The following is a 19,100-nucleotide window of genomic DNA, read 5'->3' as shown; positions in this document are numbered from 1 at the left end:
CCAACAGGTGGGATGGCTGCGATCAGCTCCTCTCATCTGCTCCCATTTCTCCCAAATGGGACTCCAGAATAGGCAAGGAAGGGGGGCAGCTGGAGGAAGATATTTAGAGAAGGAAATTGGAGAAGATAAGAAAACGTAATCTCTTCTATCCGTAATTGCTCCCTATAGATTTCCCTCTCTCTCTCTCTCTCTCTCTCTCTCTCTCTCTCTCTCTCTCTCTCTCACACACACACACACACACACACACACACACACACACAGTTATTTGCATCATTTAACAGGTTTGAGTTTGGGGAAATGCATACCAAGGTGATATGTATTTCTGACCTACTACCAGGGGTCATTTCGTAGAAACAGAGCTGAAGGGATTCATTAGCATAACTTATTAGCATATGCCACACCCCTTGACATTGCCGGAAATGTGTCATTAGCACAACTGAATTGCATATGCCACACCCCTTGGCATCACCTATCCAGGCTGTTTTGGACCCAATCCTGGCCATTCAGGGATGAAATTGGGCCCAAAATGGCAAAAAGGAGCTGAAAATGGCCAAAGAGGAGTCCAAAATGGTCAGGATCAGGCCGCTGCTGAGCGGGAGAGTAATCCACAACCCGTCAGAGGCCCGATCCGGGGTGATTCGGCTCCAATCCAGGCAGAAATGGGACCAAAATGGCCGAGAGTCAAGTAGGTGGGGCCACCTGATATGTGACCTCTTTGGGGAACTACTGGAACTGCGTTCCTACGTGTTCCCCCTCAAAATGAGCCCTCCTACTACCATAGGAACTGGACTTTTAGTTAACTTTTTGTCAGTTGATAATGTGCTCTAACTGACTACATTTAAGATGGGGGTAGCCGTGTTTGTCTGTCTATAGCATCTGAAAAGAGCAAGAGTCCAGTAGCACCTGTAAGACTAACAAAATTTGTGGTAGGGAGTGTGCTTTTGTGAGTCACAGCTCACTTCTTCAGATTTTGTTCGTCTTATAGGTGCTATGGGACTCTTGCTCTTTTCTGTGACTACATTTAAATTTGTACATTATCAGAACCTCAAGGTAGGCACTTGTCCAGACACTGGAAGATGTGTACAATCTACAGCTCACCTATGCATTACAGTTTTTACTCTGATATTTTAAACTTTTTCCCTTTTGCAAATGCATCTTCCACGACTGCCTTATCATTGAGGGTGGTGGGGAGAGGAATTTTAATCTTTTCTTCCTGTGCCATTTTTTCACCAGGAAAAAAAAGCCCACTCCTGAGCTACTTTCTTCCCAGTTTGGAAGGGGTTGGCTGGAGAATAAAAATATCTATACTTTTACCTCAGTAGAGAGGGGCACGAACCGGGAAAAAACCAAACCATGCGGTTCATGGTTTGTCAAATTTCACGAACTATGAACCATCAACTTTCACAAACCTGCCCCTGATTCGTGAACCGGTTCATTTGGTTCATGAAAATGTCACATCTGAGTCAGAAAATTATCACTTCCAGGCCAGAAGAAGGTCACTTCCAGGTCAGCAGAAGGTCTGCAGGAAGTCCATCCCCTGTTGCCTAGGAAACTGATTGACTGGCACCAGGCTGTCTGCAGTCACAAACCAAAAAACGAACCAAACAAACCAGCCTAAAGTTCGTGACAGTTCATCAGAAATGGGATCTGACGAACTGCAGTTCACGAACCATGAACTGGCCTGGTTTGTGCTTAATTTTGGTTCGTATTTCGGTTCATGCCCATCTCTAGTTAGAAGTAATTTAGGGGTGGATTTTTCCAGTGAGAAAAGGGTAGAGGAGGAAAGGATTAAAATTTCCCCTGCTCTCCCATCCCCAACCCTCTTCTTGAAAAAGCAACGACTCTGCCGACTGCATTTGAAAAAGAAAAATATAAAATAAACACACAGGATACTTGCAAAGGTGTAATTGTGCCCTGAGATAAGAAAGCCAGTGTAGACTAGTGTGCTACTAAGATGGAGAGAGCCAAGTTCAAATCCCAAAATTGCCTTGGAAGCTTACTGGGTGACATTGAGTCTCTCTGTGTCTTAACTTTACCTGTCTCACAAAATTGTTGTGAAAACAATATGGGACAGAGGAAGATTGTACATCACAGTCCTTGAAGGGAATATGTGTTCTAACAATCTATTAACTTCACTTAACAAAAGCTGAGTTGACAGACCATTTTAACCTATTTCATGCTTTAATACACTGATACACTGACTCAGAAATAAGCTAGCGTTCACCTTCGGGTTCAAATTTGTCAATTAAAACCAGTTCGCAGCAACTACTCAGCCAAAGTTTATAAACAACTTAGAATACTTTAGATCTTAACAATCCTACACAGATCCAGAGGAGTTAGCCATGTTAGTCTGTAGTTGCAAAATAGTTAAGAGTCCAGTTGCACCTTTAGCATAAGCTTTTGAGAACCACAGCTCTCTTCATCAGATGCGCTGTAGCATAAGCTTTTGAGAACCACAGATCCCTTTGTCAGATGCATGGCATCTGACAAAGAGAGCTGTGGTTCTTGAAAGCTTATGCTACAACAAAGTTGGTTAGTCTTAAAGGCGCTATTGGACTCCTGGCAGGATGCTTTCCTGTTTTTCCTACTTTTCTTTTCCTCCATCAATGCCCCTTCTCCCAAAGCCACTCTTGAGGTTAAACAACCCCACCCAAATGGCACAGGGTGCAAATTCTTCTTAAATTAACACACCTGAAAAACAGTGTTGTGGGTAACTTTGAAGGGCAGCAAACTGCAGCATCGATCAGACTCGGGCACAGGCTGTGCCGGTCAGATCCGTTCTGCAAGATTGTGAACCACAATGTCACTTCCCCCAGCTCGCCACAGAACAAGTGGCTGACAGAGAGAGAGAGAGAGAAGCAGCCTAGCTCATCAAATGCCAGCTAAGTTATGATGAGAAAAGGGCTGGCTCGAGATTGGCAACTGGAGAGAGAGCTAGGCGGGAGATCAAGAAGCTGCATTTATCCTCATTTCCATCACCATATGCTCCTCTGGAGCAATTTCAAATGCCATAGGATTCTATGGAGCGGGGAGAATACTTTTATAGACTACCAGCTTTACTCATCCCGTGCCTGCCCCGCATCCAGTCTCTTCTTTTTCTGATAGATGGCTGCAGCTTGTGCCACATCGCAAAGCAAGAATCGCAAATTGGAGAACTAATCGTCGACTTCCACGCGTTCGCAAACAGCGTGACCCACTCCTGTGAGTGAGGAAACCATCTGAAACCAGATGCACACCATAGCAACTCTGCCGACGATACACTGTGATGTCATAACAAGGACTATGAGGTCATTATGAGCAGCCAAGTGTGGGCGGGGCTTCCTGTTCATAATAAGCACTGCTTGGTGAGGTCTGATACACTGGATTCTCTGTCTAAAGGCCACTGGAAGGGCTTTGGGCATTCTTCACAGTGCTTTTCACCCGCAGGGTTGCCTATTTACAAGGAAAGACAGGACCAAATTGGCCCAAGGTTCTCACTTGCGTTTATCCAAGGTGAGAGGAGAAGCTCACCATGTCCCTACATCTACTCTGCTCAGCTGAATTCATAGCCACTTCCTGGCAAGGCAAAAATTGGAATGTTGAGGGCAATTAAAATAATTTTGGGGAGACTAGAAGAGTGGCACAGCACAGACAAGGTGGCGGCCTGCAGATCTTTAGAGGTGTAGTGTCCACTTCCAAATGTTGCCTAAAGAGAAAGTCCAGATAAATTTGGTGGGTATCGCTTGGATGAGACATCGGTAAAAAAAGCTGAGGGGAACAAACAGAAATGTTGATAAGGTATGCAAATGTGTCAGAGTGGGTTTGTGTTTCACAGCTCCATGAAATGAGGTAGAAAAAACACTCACAGCTAAACATTAGGAAGAACTTCCTGACAGTTAGAGCAGTCCCTCAGTGGCACAGGCTTCCTCGGGAGGTGGTGGGCTCTCCTTCTCTGGAAGTTTTTAAACAGTGGCTAGATGGCCGCCTGACAGCAATGCTGATTCTGCGGACCTGGGCAGATCATGAGAGGGAGGGCAGGAAGGGTTGAATCAGTGCTTAGTTCTCACAGCCCTGTCTTACATGCCCAGGGTAATGCTGATTGCCACTTCGAGGTCAGAAAGCAATTTCCCCCAGGCCAGTTTGGCTAGGGATCTTGCTGGTGTTTTGTTATCTTCTGGGAGTGTGGAGGGGGAGGTAGTTGTGAATTTCCTGCGTTGTGCATGGGCTTGGACTAGATGACCCTGGAGATCTCTTCCAACCCTATGATTCTATGATTCTCTCCAGCCCTCATCCAGGCTCTCCAACTGAGAAATGGAAGATTGAGCCACACTCATTCAATCTCCAATAGTACTGTCAGAGCTGAAAGGGGTTGTATTTTTCACCCTACGGCACTCCTGCCAGGAAACGGCTGAGCATCCCATAGGCCTCTGAGACATCACCATAGCTTCTAAAGCAATCTCCTGTATCCCAAAAGATGGGGGTACCTGGAGGAGGCAGCAGAATGTGGCTCTCTTGTACCCAGAAGTTGTTGATGATGATGATGATGATTGATGATGATGATGAGAGCCAGATTGGTGTAGTGGTTAAGAGCAGCAGGACTCCAATCTGGAGAACTGGGTTTGATTCCCCACTCCTCCACTTGAAGCCTGCTGGGTGACCTTGGGTCAGTCACAGCTCTCTGAGAGCTCTCTCATCCCCCACCCACTTCACAGGGTGATTGTTGGGAGGGAAAAAATAACATACTTTGTAAACCGCTCCGAGTGGTATTAAGTTGTCCTGAAGGGAGGTGTTGTTGATATTTAAAAATATAAACATGAATAAATATTAGGAAAGGGAATTAGAAAAAAAAACCGAAGTAAACCAAAGTCCACATCTGCAGGATCTGAAAAATGATATAAGGGTACATGGCATCATTTACTGTTGTTAGGGGAGGATAAATGTGCTTTTAGAATAATGTAGGCTTATCCATCTGAATGGGAAAATTAGATCCCAAGTTACATGTCAAGGTGGGCAGATTTATAGTGATCAATTTAACAGGGAAAGGAAACCAAATTCCAGACTCAAAGAAGATGTCAAGTGCTCTTGATGGATTATTACTGGCTTTCCCTTTGCCTGGTTGAACAACTTTAATCCAGATTTTGAAGTGACTAAGCATATTGGAGGGAAACTTTGAACTGGTATTATAAATTGTGACTGGCTCCAAGAAAGAACTTCCAGGCTACAGGAAAGTCCATAAATATTGCACAGCTTTGGCTGAACTGCATGTCTGTGTCAAGACTTTCGGGAACAGGACAGTAACCCTTTACTTGGTATCAAGACTTGGAAGCAGGGAGGCAAGATATGACAGTCTGTGTCTCTGTCTTGGTCCCATTCCCAGGAAGGGGAAGGTAGATGCTCTTATAAGTGCAGGAGACGCTAGCAAAATACTTCTCATCTTCCTTTGCAGCATTCTGCCTAAGTTCTTTCTGTGCTTTCTTGGATTCATGGGTTGATATTAAAGTCTTGTTAAACGCACGAGCTTTGGGTTGGTTACTGAAGACTGCCTGGAAGAATCTCCCTCACATTTTGCCAAATGCTGCTCAGAGCCAAACTACAAGTGGCGCCTGATACAGGTTGGACACTTGCCAGCTTCCCTCCAGTTTTGGCGGGAAATGTAGGCAGCTTGGCGGAATGTTGGACAAGTGACAGTTGAAAAGTCCGTTGGACAGCAGTCGGAGAGCCAAGCTGCAAGACCAGGAGGCCTACATTTCCCATCAAAACTTGAGGGAAGCTGACAAGTGTACAACCTGTGTCAGGCATCACTTGTAGCTTGGCTCTCAGGGCCAAGCTACAAGTGACGAATGACACTTGAATGGCAAGTGGATTGAGTGGAGGGCAAGTGAACAGGGAGAAATACACTTGCCGTTCAAGTGTCATTTGTCACTTGTAGCAAACCCCTGTTACACTAAGGAGAGTGAGCCAGTACTATTGACTGCTCTGGTAGGGAAATGGGCTGGAAGATGGGCTGGAAGATGGAGGCTTCTTTGAAGATAGTTTCAGGTTGGTAGCCATATTGGTCTATAGTAGAAGAGCAAGATTCAGGTTCAGGACAGGAGCACCTTAAAGACCAACTAGATTTCCAGGGTATGAGCTTTCGAGAATCAGAGCTCCCTGGAGCTCATACCCTAGAAATCTAGTTGGTTGTTAAGGTGCTCCTGGACAGGAATCTTGCTGTCACAAGCCTCTTTCAAACTCTCACACAAGCTACATAGACTTCTACTTTGCAAAAGAGCCAGAATCAGAGTTAACAATAACAACAGAATTCTCTTGCTGGTGGCAGCCAATACCTACGAAGAGTCCCAGGCAAGGAGAGGAAGGAGTTTCTTGTTTTCTGGGGGACTGAAAAGCAAGGGGGTTTGTTGTTGTTGTTGTTAAAGACTAGGCTAGAGATGGGCACAAACCAAAATACGAACCAAAGTTTGTCATGAACCAGGCTGGTTCGTGGTTAACGAACCGGCAGTTCGTCAGAGTCCATTTCTAAGCGTCATGAACTTTAGGCCAGTTCATTTGGTTCATTTTTCGGTTCATCACTGCTGACAACCTGGTGCTGATCAATCAGTTTCCTTGGCAATGAGGAGGGGATGGGCTTTCTGCTGCCCCAGAAGTAACGCTTTCATGAACCAAACAAACCAGTTCACGAACCGGGGCAAGTTCATGAAAGTTCATGGTTCGTGGAATGTGTCAAACCACAAACTGCTTGGTTCAGTATTTTCCCAGTTCGTGACCATCTCTAGACTAGGTTCTTTTGGTTCTTGGCTAACTCAGAGCGCAGGGCAGAACCGCAAGTGGCATGGTAAAGCAGAGCAGCCTAAGGATGCTGGGAACCACGCAGGGTCTATGACAACTGTGCTATTCCAGATCCAATATATGGTATCCAGTGGTTTATTTCACTGCTCCCAGATGCTTCTTTCAATGGGAGACAGGTCATGTCGGCTAAACATGGTCATAAAAGTGACATGACAATTTATTTAATGCTTTTCTCCCAATCAGTGGGGCTCAACAACAGGCAGTCCAAAAGCCATCAAGTAAAACATTAGCCAATAAAACCAACACACAGCTGAGCTACTTAATAAATTGAAATTTTGTTTGCTTACCAGTACCAAGAAACCTTAGTTCTATACCAGCTAGGTAAAGGTAGTCCCCTGTGCAAGCACCGAGTCATTACTGACCCATGGGGGGACGTCGCATCACGATGTTTTCTTGGCAGACTTTTTACGGGGTGGTTTGCCATTGCCTTCCCCAGTCGTCTACACTTTACCGCCAGGAAACTGGGTACTCATTTTACCAACCTCGGAAGGATGGAAGGCTGAGTCAACCTTGAGCTGGCTACCTGAACCCGGCTTCCACCAGGATCGAACTCAGGTCGTGAGCAGAGCTTGGGCTGCAGTACTGCTGCTTACCACTCTGCGCCACGGGGCTCCTTTCTATACCAGCTAAAATGGCAGCATTAGCCAAGATGCTAAATATGCTGTACAGGAGAAGGATGTCAGCCAAATATTTCACCCTCTTTCTCCTCTTATGGGTCTTTCACCTTTACCTGTACTACCACAGTGACCAGAGCACAGCCCAGTAGAGATAGCATGGTGCCTGTTCCATCATCATGTATTATCTGTCCGCCAGATTCAAAACATTGGACAACAACATGCTTGGGTGACATCTGAATGTGAAGATCCAAGAGAAGAAATGAGGTCAACTCGATAATTTGGAGGCTCTCTTTTGGAAGAGGTGATATGACTCTACAAAAGAAGAAAGCCAATAATCCCGCCCAGCAAAAGAAGCTACAGTCACAACAGGTCATCTTGCAATTTCAAAGACACCATAGGAAGGACAAAGGAAGTGGAACAGCAGGGGGTTCTTTCCTGTCTGAACCCCAAGGCTTTCAAGATCTCTAGTCTTGGGAGGAAGAGATACAGCATCTTATCACTGAGCAACTATAATTCCAGATTCACCAAATGTGATAACATAGCAGGAACAGAACTTCAAATTGTGTTTTAAAACAAAAATCACTTCAAGAATCTTATGGTCAAAGAGTGGGATTTAAACCTAACCCAAAGAAACAAATTCGTTACGACAATTCCAGATCGATTTGGAAGTTCACGTTTCTATTACCGTCCCTCCACACTCAGAACAAACTTGTAGGCGTCTCCCTTGACACCATATTAACAAAATGCAATAGAAATATTGCTGTTAAAACAGATTTTGCACCAACTGCATATTGATAGACCTTAAAACAAAACTAAATCTTGCCAGAAGTAGGAAAGTTGCCAAAGAAAACAGGCAAGACAAAAATCACGTTACTGATTCTGCATGAAATTTAAAATAAAGGGAGGAAATTATTATTATTATTATTATTATTATTATTATTATTATATTCTTATTATTATTTCAACTTATAAACCGCCCATTCTCATGGGCTCTGAGCGGTGAACAACAGTTAAAATCAATAAAAACAAGAAAACAATAATTCTAAAATCAACATACAATAAGCAATAATAAAATAAATTAACCAAATACAATTAAGGTGCAATGGTGGGGAGAACCCCCACCCCACCCCAAAGGTGGGAGGCTGACATGGCACTGCCCCCTTCAACCACCGAACGCCTGGAGGAACAGCTCTGTCTTACAGGCCCGGCGGAACGATAATATGTCCCGCTGGGCCCGGGTCTCCATTGACAGAGCGTTCCACCAGGCTGGGGCTAGGACTGAAAAGGCCCTGGCCCTGGTTGAAGCGAGGCGGGCTTCCTCAGGGCCGGGGACCACCAGTAAACATTTATCCACTGATCGAAGCAGTCTCTGGGGAACATACAGGGAGAGGCGGTCCCGAAGAGATGCCGGTCCCAACCCGCTCAGGGCTTTAAAGGTAAGAACCAACACCTTGAACCTGATTCGGAATTCAACCGGAAGCCAGTGCAGCTGGCGCAGGACAGGTGTGATATGTGACCGGTAGGATATACCGGTCAGGACCCCCGCTGCCGCATTCTGGACCAGTTGTAGTTTCCGGTTCAGGCCCAGGGGTAGCCCAGCATAGAGTTACAGTAATCTAGCCTGGAGGCGACTGTTGCATGGGTCACTGTAGCCAGGTCCTGGGGTGTCAGGTAAAGGGCAAGTTACCTGATCTGACGGAGATGGAAAAATGCAGACTTGGCAACCGCCATGACCTGGGCCTCCATCAACAGGGAGGCATCCAGGAGCACACCCAGACTCTTCACCCATCCAGGGCAGGGAGCTGGATCCCAACATCTGGCAGTCCCCATCCCAGCTGCAGACCTCCATCTTCACCGGGTTCAGTTTCAGCCTGCTTTGTTTCAACCATGCCGTCACAGCCTCCAGAGCTCTGGCCAGATTGTCCGGGGCTGTGTCTGGCCGGCCGGCCATCAACAGAAAAACCTGGGTGTCATCTGCATATTGATGACAGCCCAGCCCAAACCTCCACACCAACTGGGCGAGGGGGCACACGTAGATGGTAAATAACATTGGGGAGAGTATCACATATTGGGGAGAGTATCGAAGTGACATAATCATACATCCCTACTAAGAATGTCGAGCCGGATGCAGACTCTGAAGTGGAACGCACAGATAGAAACATGTTTTTGAAACCCTTCAGAGAAGACAGGGCCAGAATTTCATCTGGACTCTGAACTCGGAGATAGCTTTAGGTTGAGAGGTAGACATGGGCCTGATCCAAAAAAAAATTCCGATTCAGCCGTTCGTGGATCTGGGCTGCTGCCGAACGCAGGCCACTGATTCTAAATGATCAACTCTCGTTTCCGGTCCGCAATCAGGAATCGGGGAGGCCAGCGCCCAGGGCAACCGTAGTCAGGCTCTTGCGCGCGTGCACGTGCTCCTGAGTCGCCCCGCCTATGCAGCAAGCTGGCTGTCCCGGTGCACTGCGGAGCTGGTGGCAGCGCGAGTGGCTCGGAGGCTGCCTGCACCATTCACCTGCCCCGCAAGACAAGGGGCGGCCGGCTTGCCCACACGCCCCTTGTCCTGGGGAAAGGTGAATGGCGCAGGTGGCCTCCCAGCCACCCACACTGCCTTTTGCCTTTCCCCAGGACAAGGGGCGGCTGGCTTGCCCACGCGCCCCTTGTCCTGTGGAAAGGCAAATGGCACAGGCGGACTCCCAGCCTCCCGCGCTGCCTTTTGCCTTTCCTTTGTGCCCACCCCCTTCCCCCTCCCTCCCCTGGGTTGCTGCTCCGTGTTTGGAAGGAAGCCTGCTAATGAAGGAAAGCTGGGCTTCCATTCGTGTTTCGAGGGCGACAGAAGGAGGGCAAACACAGCTCATTTCCCTGACTCCGTTGCCCCGGGAATAAATTACTAGCGCCAGAGTGTCCGCAATTCCAAACAGAAACTGACCCATCCGATCAAGTCCCAAACAAGCAAACTCCCGACCTCTGGATCGGTTGCCGTGGACAGAACCGATTAGCTAAGTCACGATGGCGAAAACGCCAAAATCGGGTTTTTAAAAAAAATCGTAGTTCAGATCGTGCCCATCTCTATTGAGAGGTAATCTTTGAAAAGTTGCCTCCAAAATGTCATATGTGAAGCATCTGTAGAAATTTGGGGGGAGTCTCAACACAACCAGCAACATTTCTCAAGGGCCTGACTCACATCTCTGGAATTTGATTAAAGAAAAATTCAAAGCCGATCTGGACGTACCTCTCCATCACGCAAAGTGTCTGAGGAATTCTGAGGGAGGTTGAAAGCGATCCAGTAAAGCTCACAGCCTTTCCCAGAGCTGGCAAATCCCTACAGTATGTGACTCGGGTACATATTAAGCACAGAAGTAAACAGATTTCCAATGGATGTTTGATGCTAATATGCAAAGCTACGATGCGGAGAGGATTTGCAGGGAAAACAGGCATAAAGGCATGCAGACCCCTCTCCCGTGTGCTTATCCCCAGCGATCCCTGCCACCTATGCCCATGGGGCTGGCACACAGACTTTCAGCTATGGAAAAAGTGGCACAGAGGAAAAGTGTTACGTGGCATACGGTTCAGAGAACGGAAGGGGGGAGTCGCGTGATTCGGCACAAAGATATCAGCTTTTTAAAAAAACATTCCGGTTTGGGATTCATGGAGGTCTGAAGCAGCTCCACTTGCGGAGCTGACCGGACTGCCGTTTTTAAGCGGCCGGCGGGGGAAATATAGCCCGCGGCCGACTGCTCTCAGGCGGAGAGCAGGCAAAGAACGCTCAAGACCCTAGGGTGTGTTTGATCTCGGACAAGGGGGGGCTCTACGCAACGGGTCCCCTCCCGATCCTTGAGGTCCCACCCTGCGACAGGTCGGCTACGATCTCTGCGGCAATTCTGGGGCCAACCTGGTTGGCATAAGACCTACATACCCAAGCTTCGATTGGGGGAAGAAGTGGAGAGGAGAAATTAAAATCGAAACAGTGACTACAACCCAAGAAAAGTGAATGAGAAGGTAAAGATCACTATCTTCTGATACGGGACAGATTGTTAAAAGTAAAGAAGAATAAAAGTAGATTTTCAAACTGCAACAGGCTAGTAACAAGGAGGGGAAGACTCGGCAAAAATATCCAGGATTGTATTAAAAGAGAGCAAAAGGCACTGATTGAAGATTCCCTCCCGTCGCTTTGCAGAACTCCACTTCCTCCTCAAAAGCAGCAAGCGTTGGCTCAGATCTTCTAATCACTCTCCCTTTGTTCCCAATCAAACCCTTGAAAGGAGAGATCAGAAGTCTAACATGCGGGCGTGTTTTTTTTCCTGGCACCCTTCATCCCCGATCACAAAGTCAAGGAATTCATACATGAAATCCCCCTTTTGTCGCAACATCCTTTCATGAGTATTATTGATCTTTCATTGACAGGGGTGCCAACTTTCCCTCTGGTAGGGTTACAGGAAAAAATTCAAGAAACCCAGCAAAGGAAAGGTGGTAACTACTGAACCTATTTCTCAGGGTGGCAATATGTTACCCTGATACACTATAAAGAAAAAGATTCCATCTTTAGAGCCAAGCTACAAGTGACACCTGACACAGGTTGGACACTTGTCAGCTTCCCTCAAGTTTTGATGGGAAATGTAGACGTCCTGGTCTTACAGCTTGGCTCTCCATTTAATTAAAGTTTACAGAAACCCCACATGCACACCCAGCGGAGAGGAATGGGGGCGCCCAGCAGGAGCCCGACACCTGCACTCCCCTCCCGACCGCATGTTCTCCCTCCCATAGACTGCCGCTCTGTAAACTTCTGTAAGCTGCAAGACCAAGATGCCTACATTTCCCATCAAAACTTGAGGGTGTCAGGTCCAGTGTATATGTAAACTGTACTGACTCCATTTTCTAATGCTTTTAGTGTTTAAGTGCTTTCCCCACAGGTGCACCACTTCCCAGGCGGATTTCTCACCGGAGGAGATTGTTTTGTCTAACACCGTTCCACCAAGCATTGGCCTTGAGAGAGAGCAACTTCCCAAGACTGAAAGATGTTGTTTGAGAACTGTGGGGGGAGGCTGGTCCAGCTGGAAACTGTTACTCTGTACCTCATACTTTGCCCTTCATTGGTAACAATGATCGTGTACCATCCTGAGTCTCCTATTCAGGACAGTGGACTATAATGGACCTTTTCTGCAGTAAAGTTTCCTTAATCAAACAATGGACTCCTGTTTGCTTGTGAGGGGGAACCTGTAGGAAGAGCCTTATTTAGCCACAGTCTGACAGAGGGAAGCTGACAAGTGTCCAACTTGTGTCAGGCATCACTTGTAGCTTGGCTCTTAGGCGGACCAAGGAGCTTTAATTGACTCTTCAAGGAAATCCAATCAAATGGTGTCTCACCAATGAGCTGTCTTGGAACTCCAAGAGTCGATCCCCAATCCAGACAAACTGTATGGCCATGTGCCATTAATTGAGCAAAGAGAAAAGGTAGTGTTTCCTAGTGAGTAGAGTGCTGGATTAGGGTCAGGGAGACCCTGGTTTGAATCCCCCCTCTGCCGTGGGTGGCTTTTAGCTAGACCCACTCTCTTGGCCTAACCTAACTCGCAGGGCTGTTGTGAGGGAGAGGGGGCAGCCATGTTGTAAGGTGCTTTCAGCCCCCAAGGGAGAGAAGAGTGGGGTATAAATGACTACCTCCCCAAATAAATAGAACCCCAAACCATCAGATATGACAACCAAGGAGCCCTCACGAGTGAGTTATAGAGGGTCCTCTCCTGCCAAAAATTAGCATAGTTCCCCCCACCCTGCAGAGTTTTGTCCAATGAGGCCATTCCTTTAGCACCACATGACCTGAAAGCCGCATATTTGGAAGCTGCAAAGACCGTCTTTTAAATTGGCAAAGTTGGTTCCATTTTACCTTCAAGCTGCCCCTCCCTCACACCCAACTCTGCCAATTAAACTGTCCCATGGAGGTCCTTTAAATGCATCTGTTTTAATTAAACCCGTCGATATTGGACACCAAGAAAGGGAGATCTACGAACATAATTAATGCAAAGGTGTGCAACGATGCTTGTTCATTCCTTAAGGAACTGAACAGATGCTTCCCCGTACGTGATTGCTACCCACATGCTGGAAAGGTCATGCGAGCAGCACCATATCGATGGCATGGATTTTAAATTACAATAATACTATTTCCTAGGTATTGTGTGCAAATCCAGCTAGCCATACCACATCTCTGATTTAAGAGGGTAACGTCCTCTGTGTTCTTACCATGAAACATTCCTCACCAGGAGACAGTAACACAGGGGTCCGGAATAGGGTTGCCAGCCTCCAGGTAGTAGTCGAGATCTCCCACTAATTCCAGCTAATCTCCAAGCCATAGAAATCAGTTCCCCTGGAGAAAATGGGTGCTTTGGAGGGTGGATTCTATGGCATTATACCCTGCTGAGGTCCCTTCCCTCCTTAGCCCCTGGTCTCTCCAGGCTCCACCCCAAGAATCTCCAGGAATTTCCCAGCTTGGCGTTGGTAACCCTAGTTCCGAACAAGGTGCCCGTAGGCACCATGGTGTCTGTCAACACCTTTCCTGGTGTTTGCCAGGTGGGGGGTTTGCCGAGCACGGTTTTGATTTTTTTAATTGAATTTTATTTATAGTTTGCTCACCCCACGAGAGATTGATCATTGGAGATTTGATTGGCTGTGCAGATTTTTAAATACATCGCTTTGGCAGAAGCTGCCACCACAGCTGAAGCTACACTGTGGCAGCCATTTTGTGGCTGGTTCCATCTCTTGCAGCAGCCATTTTGTGGCAGCTATTTTGTTGGCTATGCCCACCACACTGTGTCAGAATTCCAAAGGCGCATGCAGGTTCAAAAAGGTTGAGGACCCCTGCAGTAATATATACTCCCACCAAGTCCCTTTGGACTGCATTACTAGGGTTGCCAGCTCCACGTTGAAAAATTCCTGGAGATCTAGGGGGTGAAACCTGAAGAAACCTGGAGAGAGAGGGGTTTGGGGAGGGAAAGGACCTTGGCATGGCATAATTCCATAAAGTCCACCACCCAAAGTAGCCATTTTCTCCAGGTGAACTGATCTCTGTGGCCTGCAGACCAGTTTTAATTCTGGGAGATCTCCAGCCACTACCTGGAGGCTGGCAACCCTTTGCATAAACTGGTTTCCTTCAGCATGGAAAATGGCAGTGTGTGTCTGTGCAGGAGTCCATTTATTTTTTTTATTTTCTTGTCTTCTCCAATGTATTCACACCGTACACTGGTGGCTTCTATGCTGAGATGTTTAGCATTTTACACGGTTAATTTGTAATTATTAATTATGAAAATCAAGAGCAAAGACATTTGTTCCACAGCGCCAAGTGAAGATAAACTACCCAATCCCTTGGAACGAGCCAGGGACGAGACATTATTTTTTCCAAGGAGCAGCTTGAACTTCATGTTTCACATTAGGAAGAAAAAGGGATTTATTGGACACAGTGCTAGATAAGAACGTCTAGATTCAGCTGGCACCATGAATTTTAAGCGAAGAGGAGAATTTAGGGCACCCGAGAAAAAGAAAATACAACAAGCATAATGGCGGAGCAAATTGCCCTATAGCAAAACCCCTTCTTCTGAAAATGATTTATTATTTATTGGTTACACTTGTATCCAGCTCTTTTTGCTAAGAATGCAAAGCCGTTTGTGTATGATATTAATCGATGCTGCCATCTATTCCCAAAAGCATGCAAATGCCCCAAGAACAGATTACGGAAGCGAGTTACAAACAAGAGTTTCAAAATAAACTATTATAAAGCAGGCTTCCATTCGAATCCCAAGCGTCATCCCATTAATAAAGTACTTTGCACTAATTGATCTGTGAGTTTCCATAAAAACTGCATTTTGCAGCAGAGGCCCGTCTTGTAGACAGCCACTCACTTGTTCATCTGGGGTGAACAAGACTTGTTTCCAGGCGACCAGCATGGAATACAAGGTGCCCCAAATCAAGAATGATCCTTCCACAGGGAGGTCTTGGACCAATCACCATCTCTCAGCCTACTCTATCCCACAGGATATTGTGAAAATAGAGGAAGAATCATCCCCACCAAACTCAGCATTTTGAAAGAAAAGGTGGATAACGAGGTAAGTTAGGTCTGTGCAGGCAGTCTGTGCAAGGCTGGCAGAAGCCATTTTTGAATGAGTTTCACATACATCCGCTTTGACTTTTGCGCCATCCAAAGCTGGAATTATACAAAACTAGGTCAATGGAACGGTGCTTTCAGAAGAGGGAGAAGAAGGCTATCTATGCAATAAGGTAACAAAGGGCCAAACTACAAGTGACGAGTGACACAGGTTGGACACTTGCCAGCTTCCCTCAAGTTTGGATGGGAAATGTAGGCAGCTTGGAGGAATGTTGGACAAGTGACCGTTGAAAAGTCCGTTGGACAGCAGTTGGAGAGCCAAGCTGCAAGACAAGGACGCCTACATTTCCCATCAAAACTTGAGGGAAGCGAACAAGTGTCCAACCTGTGTCAGGTGTCACTTGTAGCTTGGCCCAAAGTTTTGCAAAATAATACATGAAGACTCCCCAAACTCTGGGTGCCATTTGGGTAGAGTTTCCAAGTTCAGGTTGGGAAATTGCTGGAAATTTGGGAGGGAGGAGCCTGAAGAGGGTAAGGTTTGTGGAGGGGCAGGGCCTCAGTGGGTTATAATACCATACAGTCCATTCTCCAAAGCAGCCATTTTCTCCAGGGGGTACAACAAGGGAACAAGTCCACGGGAAGCAAACTGCAATACTCAGCAATAAATTTACAAAAGGTATATTCAAAGCGCAAGTGGGAAAATACATCCATATACACTGAACAGTAGGGCTATAACTCCATAGGTCTTTTCATGAATTCTTATATAAGGTATTGTGCAAAGACAAACAGTCCTGAGTCCTTCCAGATCTATAAGGAGCGACACAGTTGGAAATGAAAGGCAAAGTTCCAAACCACGCCCAATCTGGGGCCGGCTTTACGCTGCAGATTTCGTGATTCCTTCGTCAGGAGCGTGCAGTTCACTCCATGAGGTCAGGACAGAGCACAATCCAACGTTATTGCATCACCACGCCTGCTGCACCTGGCCCGCAGCTGTGTGCTGGCGGCAGCAGGGGCAGGCAGCAGCACAGAGCAACTGAAGGCGAAGCTACAAGTGACAAATGACACTTGAACGGCAAGTGTATTTCTCCCTGTTCACTTGCGCTTCACTCAGTCCACTTGCCGTTCAAGTGTCATTCGTCACTTGTAGCTTGGCCCTGAGAAGGAGGGCTCCTGGCCGGGTACAGCAGCATGGGGCAATGGAGCTCCATGGCATGCACCCCCACCCCCGGGCCAGCACCCCCTCCAGCACCTTAGTGCTCGAGGCGGCTGGCGGCCCAGCCTCAATGGGCGCGCCGGCCCTGCTTGTGCAACCAATTACTGGGCACTATAATATATAGGGAGGAAAGCAGTCATCTTTGCACAAGACCTTGCACCAGTGGAACAGCACGAAGGGCCAAGCTACACATGACGAATGACACTTGAACAGCAAGTGTATTTCTCCCTGTTCACTTGCCCTCCACTCAATCCACTTGCCGTTCAAGTGTCATTCGTCATGTGTAGCTTGGCCCTAAGTCTTTACTTCTTTGCTTGCCCATTGCTGGACTGAACCCACTGCATTCAAGGAGGAGACCTGCATTAGTACAAAGCTCGATTCAACATCCAAAACCACTGACAGACAAACTACTATTATGCTCTGTTAGGGTGAGAGGCAGACACTCAGTTGTTTGTTTGCTTGTTTCCCCGAGAGTTGGAACCAATTTGAGAGAAGGATTATTGCTTGGGGTGTATAAATTAATCCCCCTTTCTGCCTCTGGTAAACAGGTGTTGCAGGCTTGGGGATTGTTTCTCGGTAATGCTGTTTATATGAAGGAGGGTGTTTTTAAAGCCAGGTACTAAAAAATTCATTATATTTACTATTATGCTGGCTTCTTTTTTTCCTCCCTTATTTTCCCTAATGGCACATGCTAAGTTAGGTTTAGGTACCTTAGGGGTGCAGCAGCTTGATATTCAGTCTCTGGGTATATTCGTAACGATTGCGCGAATAAAATCCAAGGCGCTTACGCTTTAAATTTTTTAGCTATAACAAAAACACTACCATTTTTGCGATAACTGAAATTATACAAAATGCATTTCAAAATGTGTTTTATGTTCCTACAGTAGTAAAGCAAGTTTTGAGCTGATCGTAAAACAACCGCTGCATCCTTCAAACCCCTCCACCCGTTTCCTTTCCCTCCCCACAAGAATGGGGAACGCCCTCTTGGCCCCTCCCATAGTCCACCACTCTATGGATTCAACATTTCTGGAAATCCTATGGCTTGCATCCCATGAACCCCCGATGTATTCTTTGCTATGGTGTTTGACTCTTCTGCTGCTATCACCTCTGCATATGCGAAGGTTCCTGTGGAAAAAACACTGACCTTGTACATGAGAAAGTACTAGCAGCAGAGGAAGCGACTGCCACAGCAGAAGAAAGCCTCCACAGCAGCTGCAACGAAGTGTAATAGGTACAGTGCCTTTATGGCTGGACCTGCACAGATTCCCCAAAGCTGGCAGTCTGCAATGTTATACTCAGTTTTGGACACCTCTGGATCACCTCTTCCTCAAAGAAGGCAGTAAGCTTTTACTGGCTGACAAACAACTCCTGAATAGTTGCTTCCTATGAGCCAAGCTACAAGTGAGGCCTGACACAGGTTGGACACTTGTCAGCTTCCCTCAAGTTTTGATGGGAAATGTAGGCATCCTGGTCTTACAGCTGTAATGGAGAGCCAAGCTGTAAAACCAGGACGCCTACATTTCCCATCAAAACTTGAGGTCAGCTGACAAGTGTCCAACCTGTGTAAGGCGTCACTTGTAGCTTGGCTCTCAGACATATGACAGACCCTTCACTCCCACATTCTGAGGCAGATTTTCTCACCAAAATCCAAGTTTGCTTGCTATGGCTGAGCAGCCCCAAATAGCGTGTCTCTGTTTATGGTTGTAAAGTTCTTTTTGTCCCACTCTGATAAGCAGCTATATTTTTGGCTTTTTAGCCCAGCCAAGAAACTTGATAGGGGAAAAGCAGGAGCCCTCTTCTTCTTTGTATAAAATGGCACTAGAGGCTGAATAACTCTCAAAAGAAACGGCAACTTTATTGAACAGGAAGGGATAGAATATGGGCAATCAGGGATTGAAATTGCTGAGGTAAAATTTGCTGGTAGAATAGAATACTTTAAAAGTAATAGGCAAAATAGTTTCCTTGCAGCTTAGTTTCAATGTTTATAATCCTTAAGAGTGAGAAGTGTTTTGTTTAATCCTATGATTAAAGCAACAATATTTCTTCACAGATTCCCCTTTTCAACTCAGGTGTCCTAACATTAGTTCAACACTGTTTCCCCTTTACACTAGTCCTCTTTAGAGCCAACCCTCCTTCTAGACACTGTGCAGGAATTATTCTTCATCACCTAAGAAGACATAACCCTATTCACTTGTCTTGAATGGGAGTCTCCACTTACTACCTACTCACTCTGACAAAAACACATGCCCAGTTCTATCTTGGCTGTGTAAATAGGTTTCAACTCATGCTGGCTTTTATACTTGGAATCCTTAACTAAAAGTCTTCCTTAAGACAAGGTTGTTACAGTTAGGGCAAACGT

General features: G+C 46.5%; 1 protein-coding gene across 5 annotated transcripts in view; it reads right to left on the bottom strand.

Annotated features, from left to right (window-relative positions):
* The window catches only part of OLFM2 (olfactomedin 2), a 227,038-nt gene that overhangs the window by 142,397 nt on the left and 65,541 nt on the right, over positions 1-19,100 (bottom strand). The window contains exon 2 of one of the 5 annotated variants that reach the window (XM_055003584.1): positions 4,579-4,609. The exons of the other annotated variants lie outside the window; for them this stretch is intronic. Coding sequence (XP_054859559.1) covers positions 4,579-4,609 — 31 coding nt within the window. The remainder of the gene's footprint in view (positions 1-4,578; positions 4,610-19,100) is intronic. 5 annotated transcript variants of the gene reach the window in all.

The sequence above is a fragment of the Eublepharis macularius genome, chromosome 19, assembly GCF_028583425.1.
Source record: "Eublepharis macularius isolate TG4126 chromosome 19, MPM_Emac_v1.0, whole genome shotgun sequence".
NCBI lineage: Eukaryota > Metazoa > Chordata > Lepidosauria > Squamata > Eublepharidae > Eublepharis > Eublepharis macularius.
This window is presented reverse-complemented; position numbering and strand designations above follow the sequence as displayed.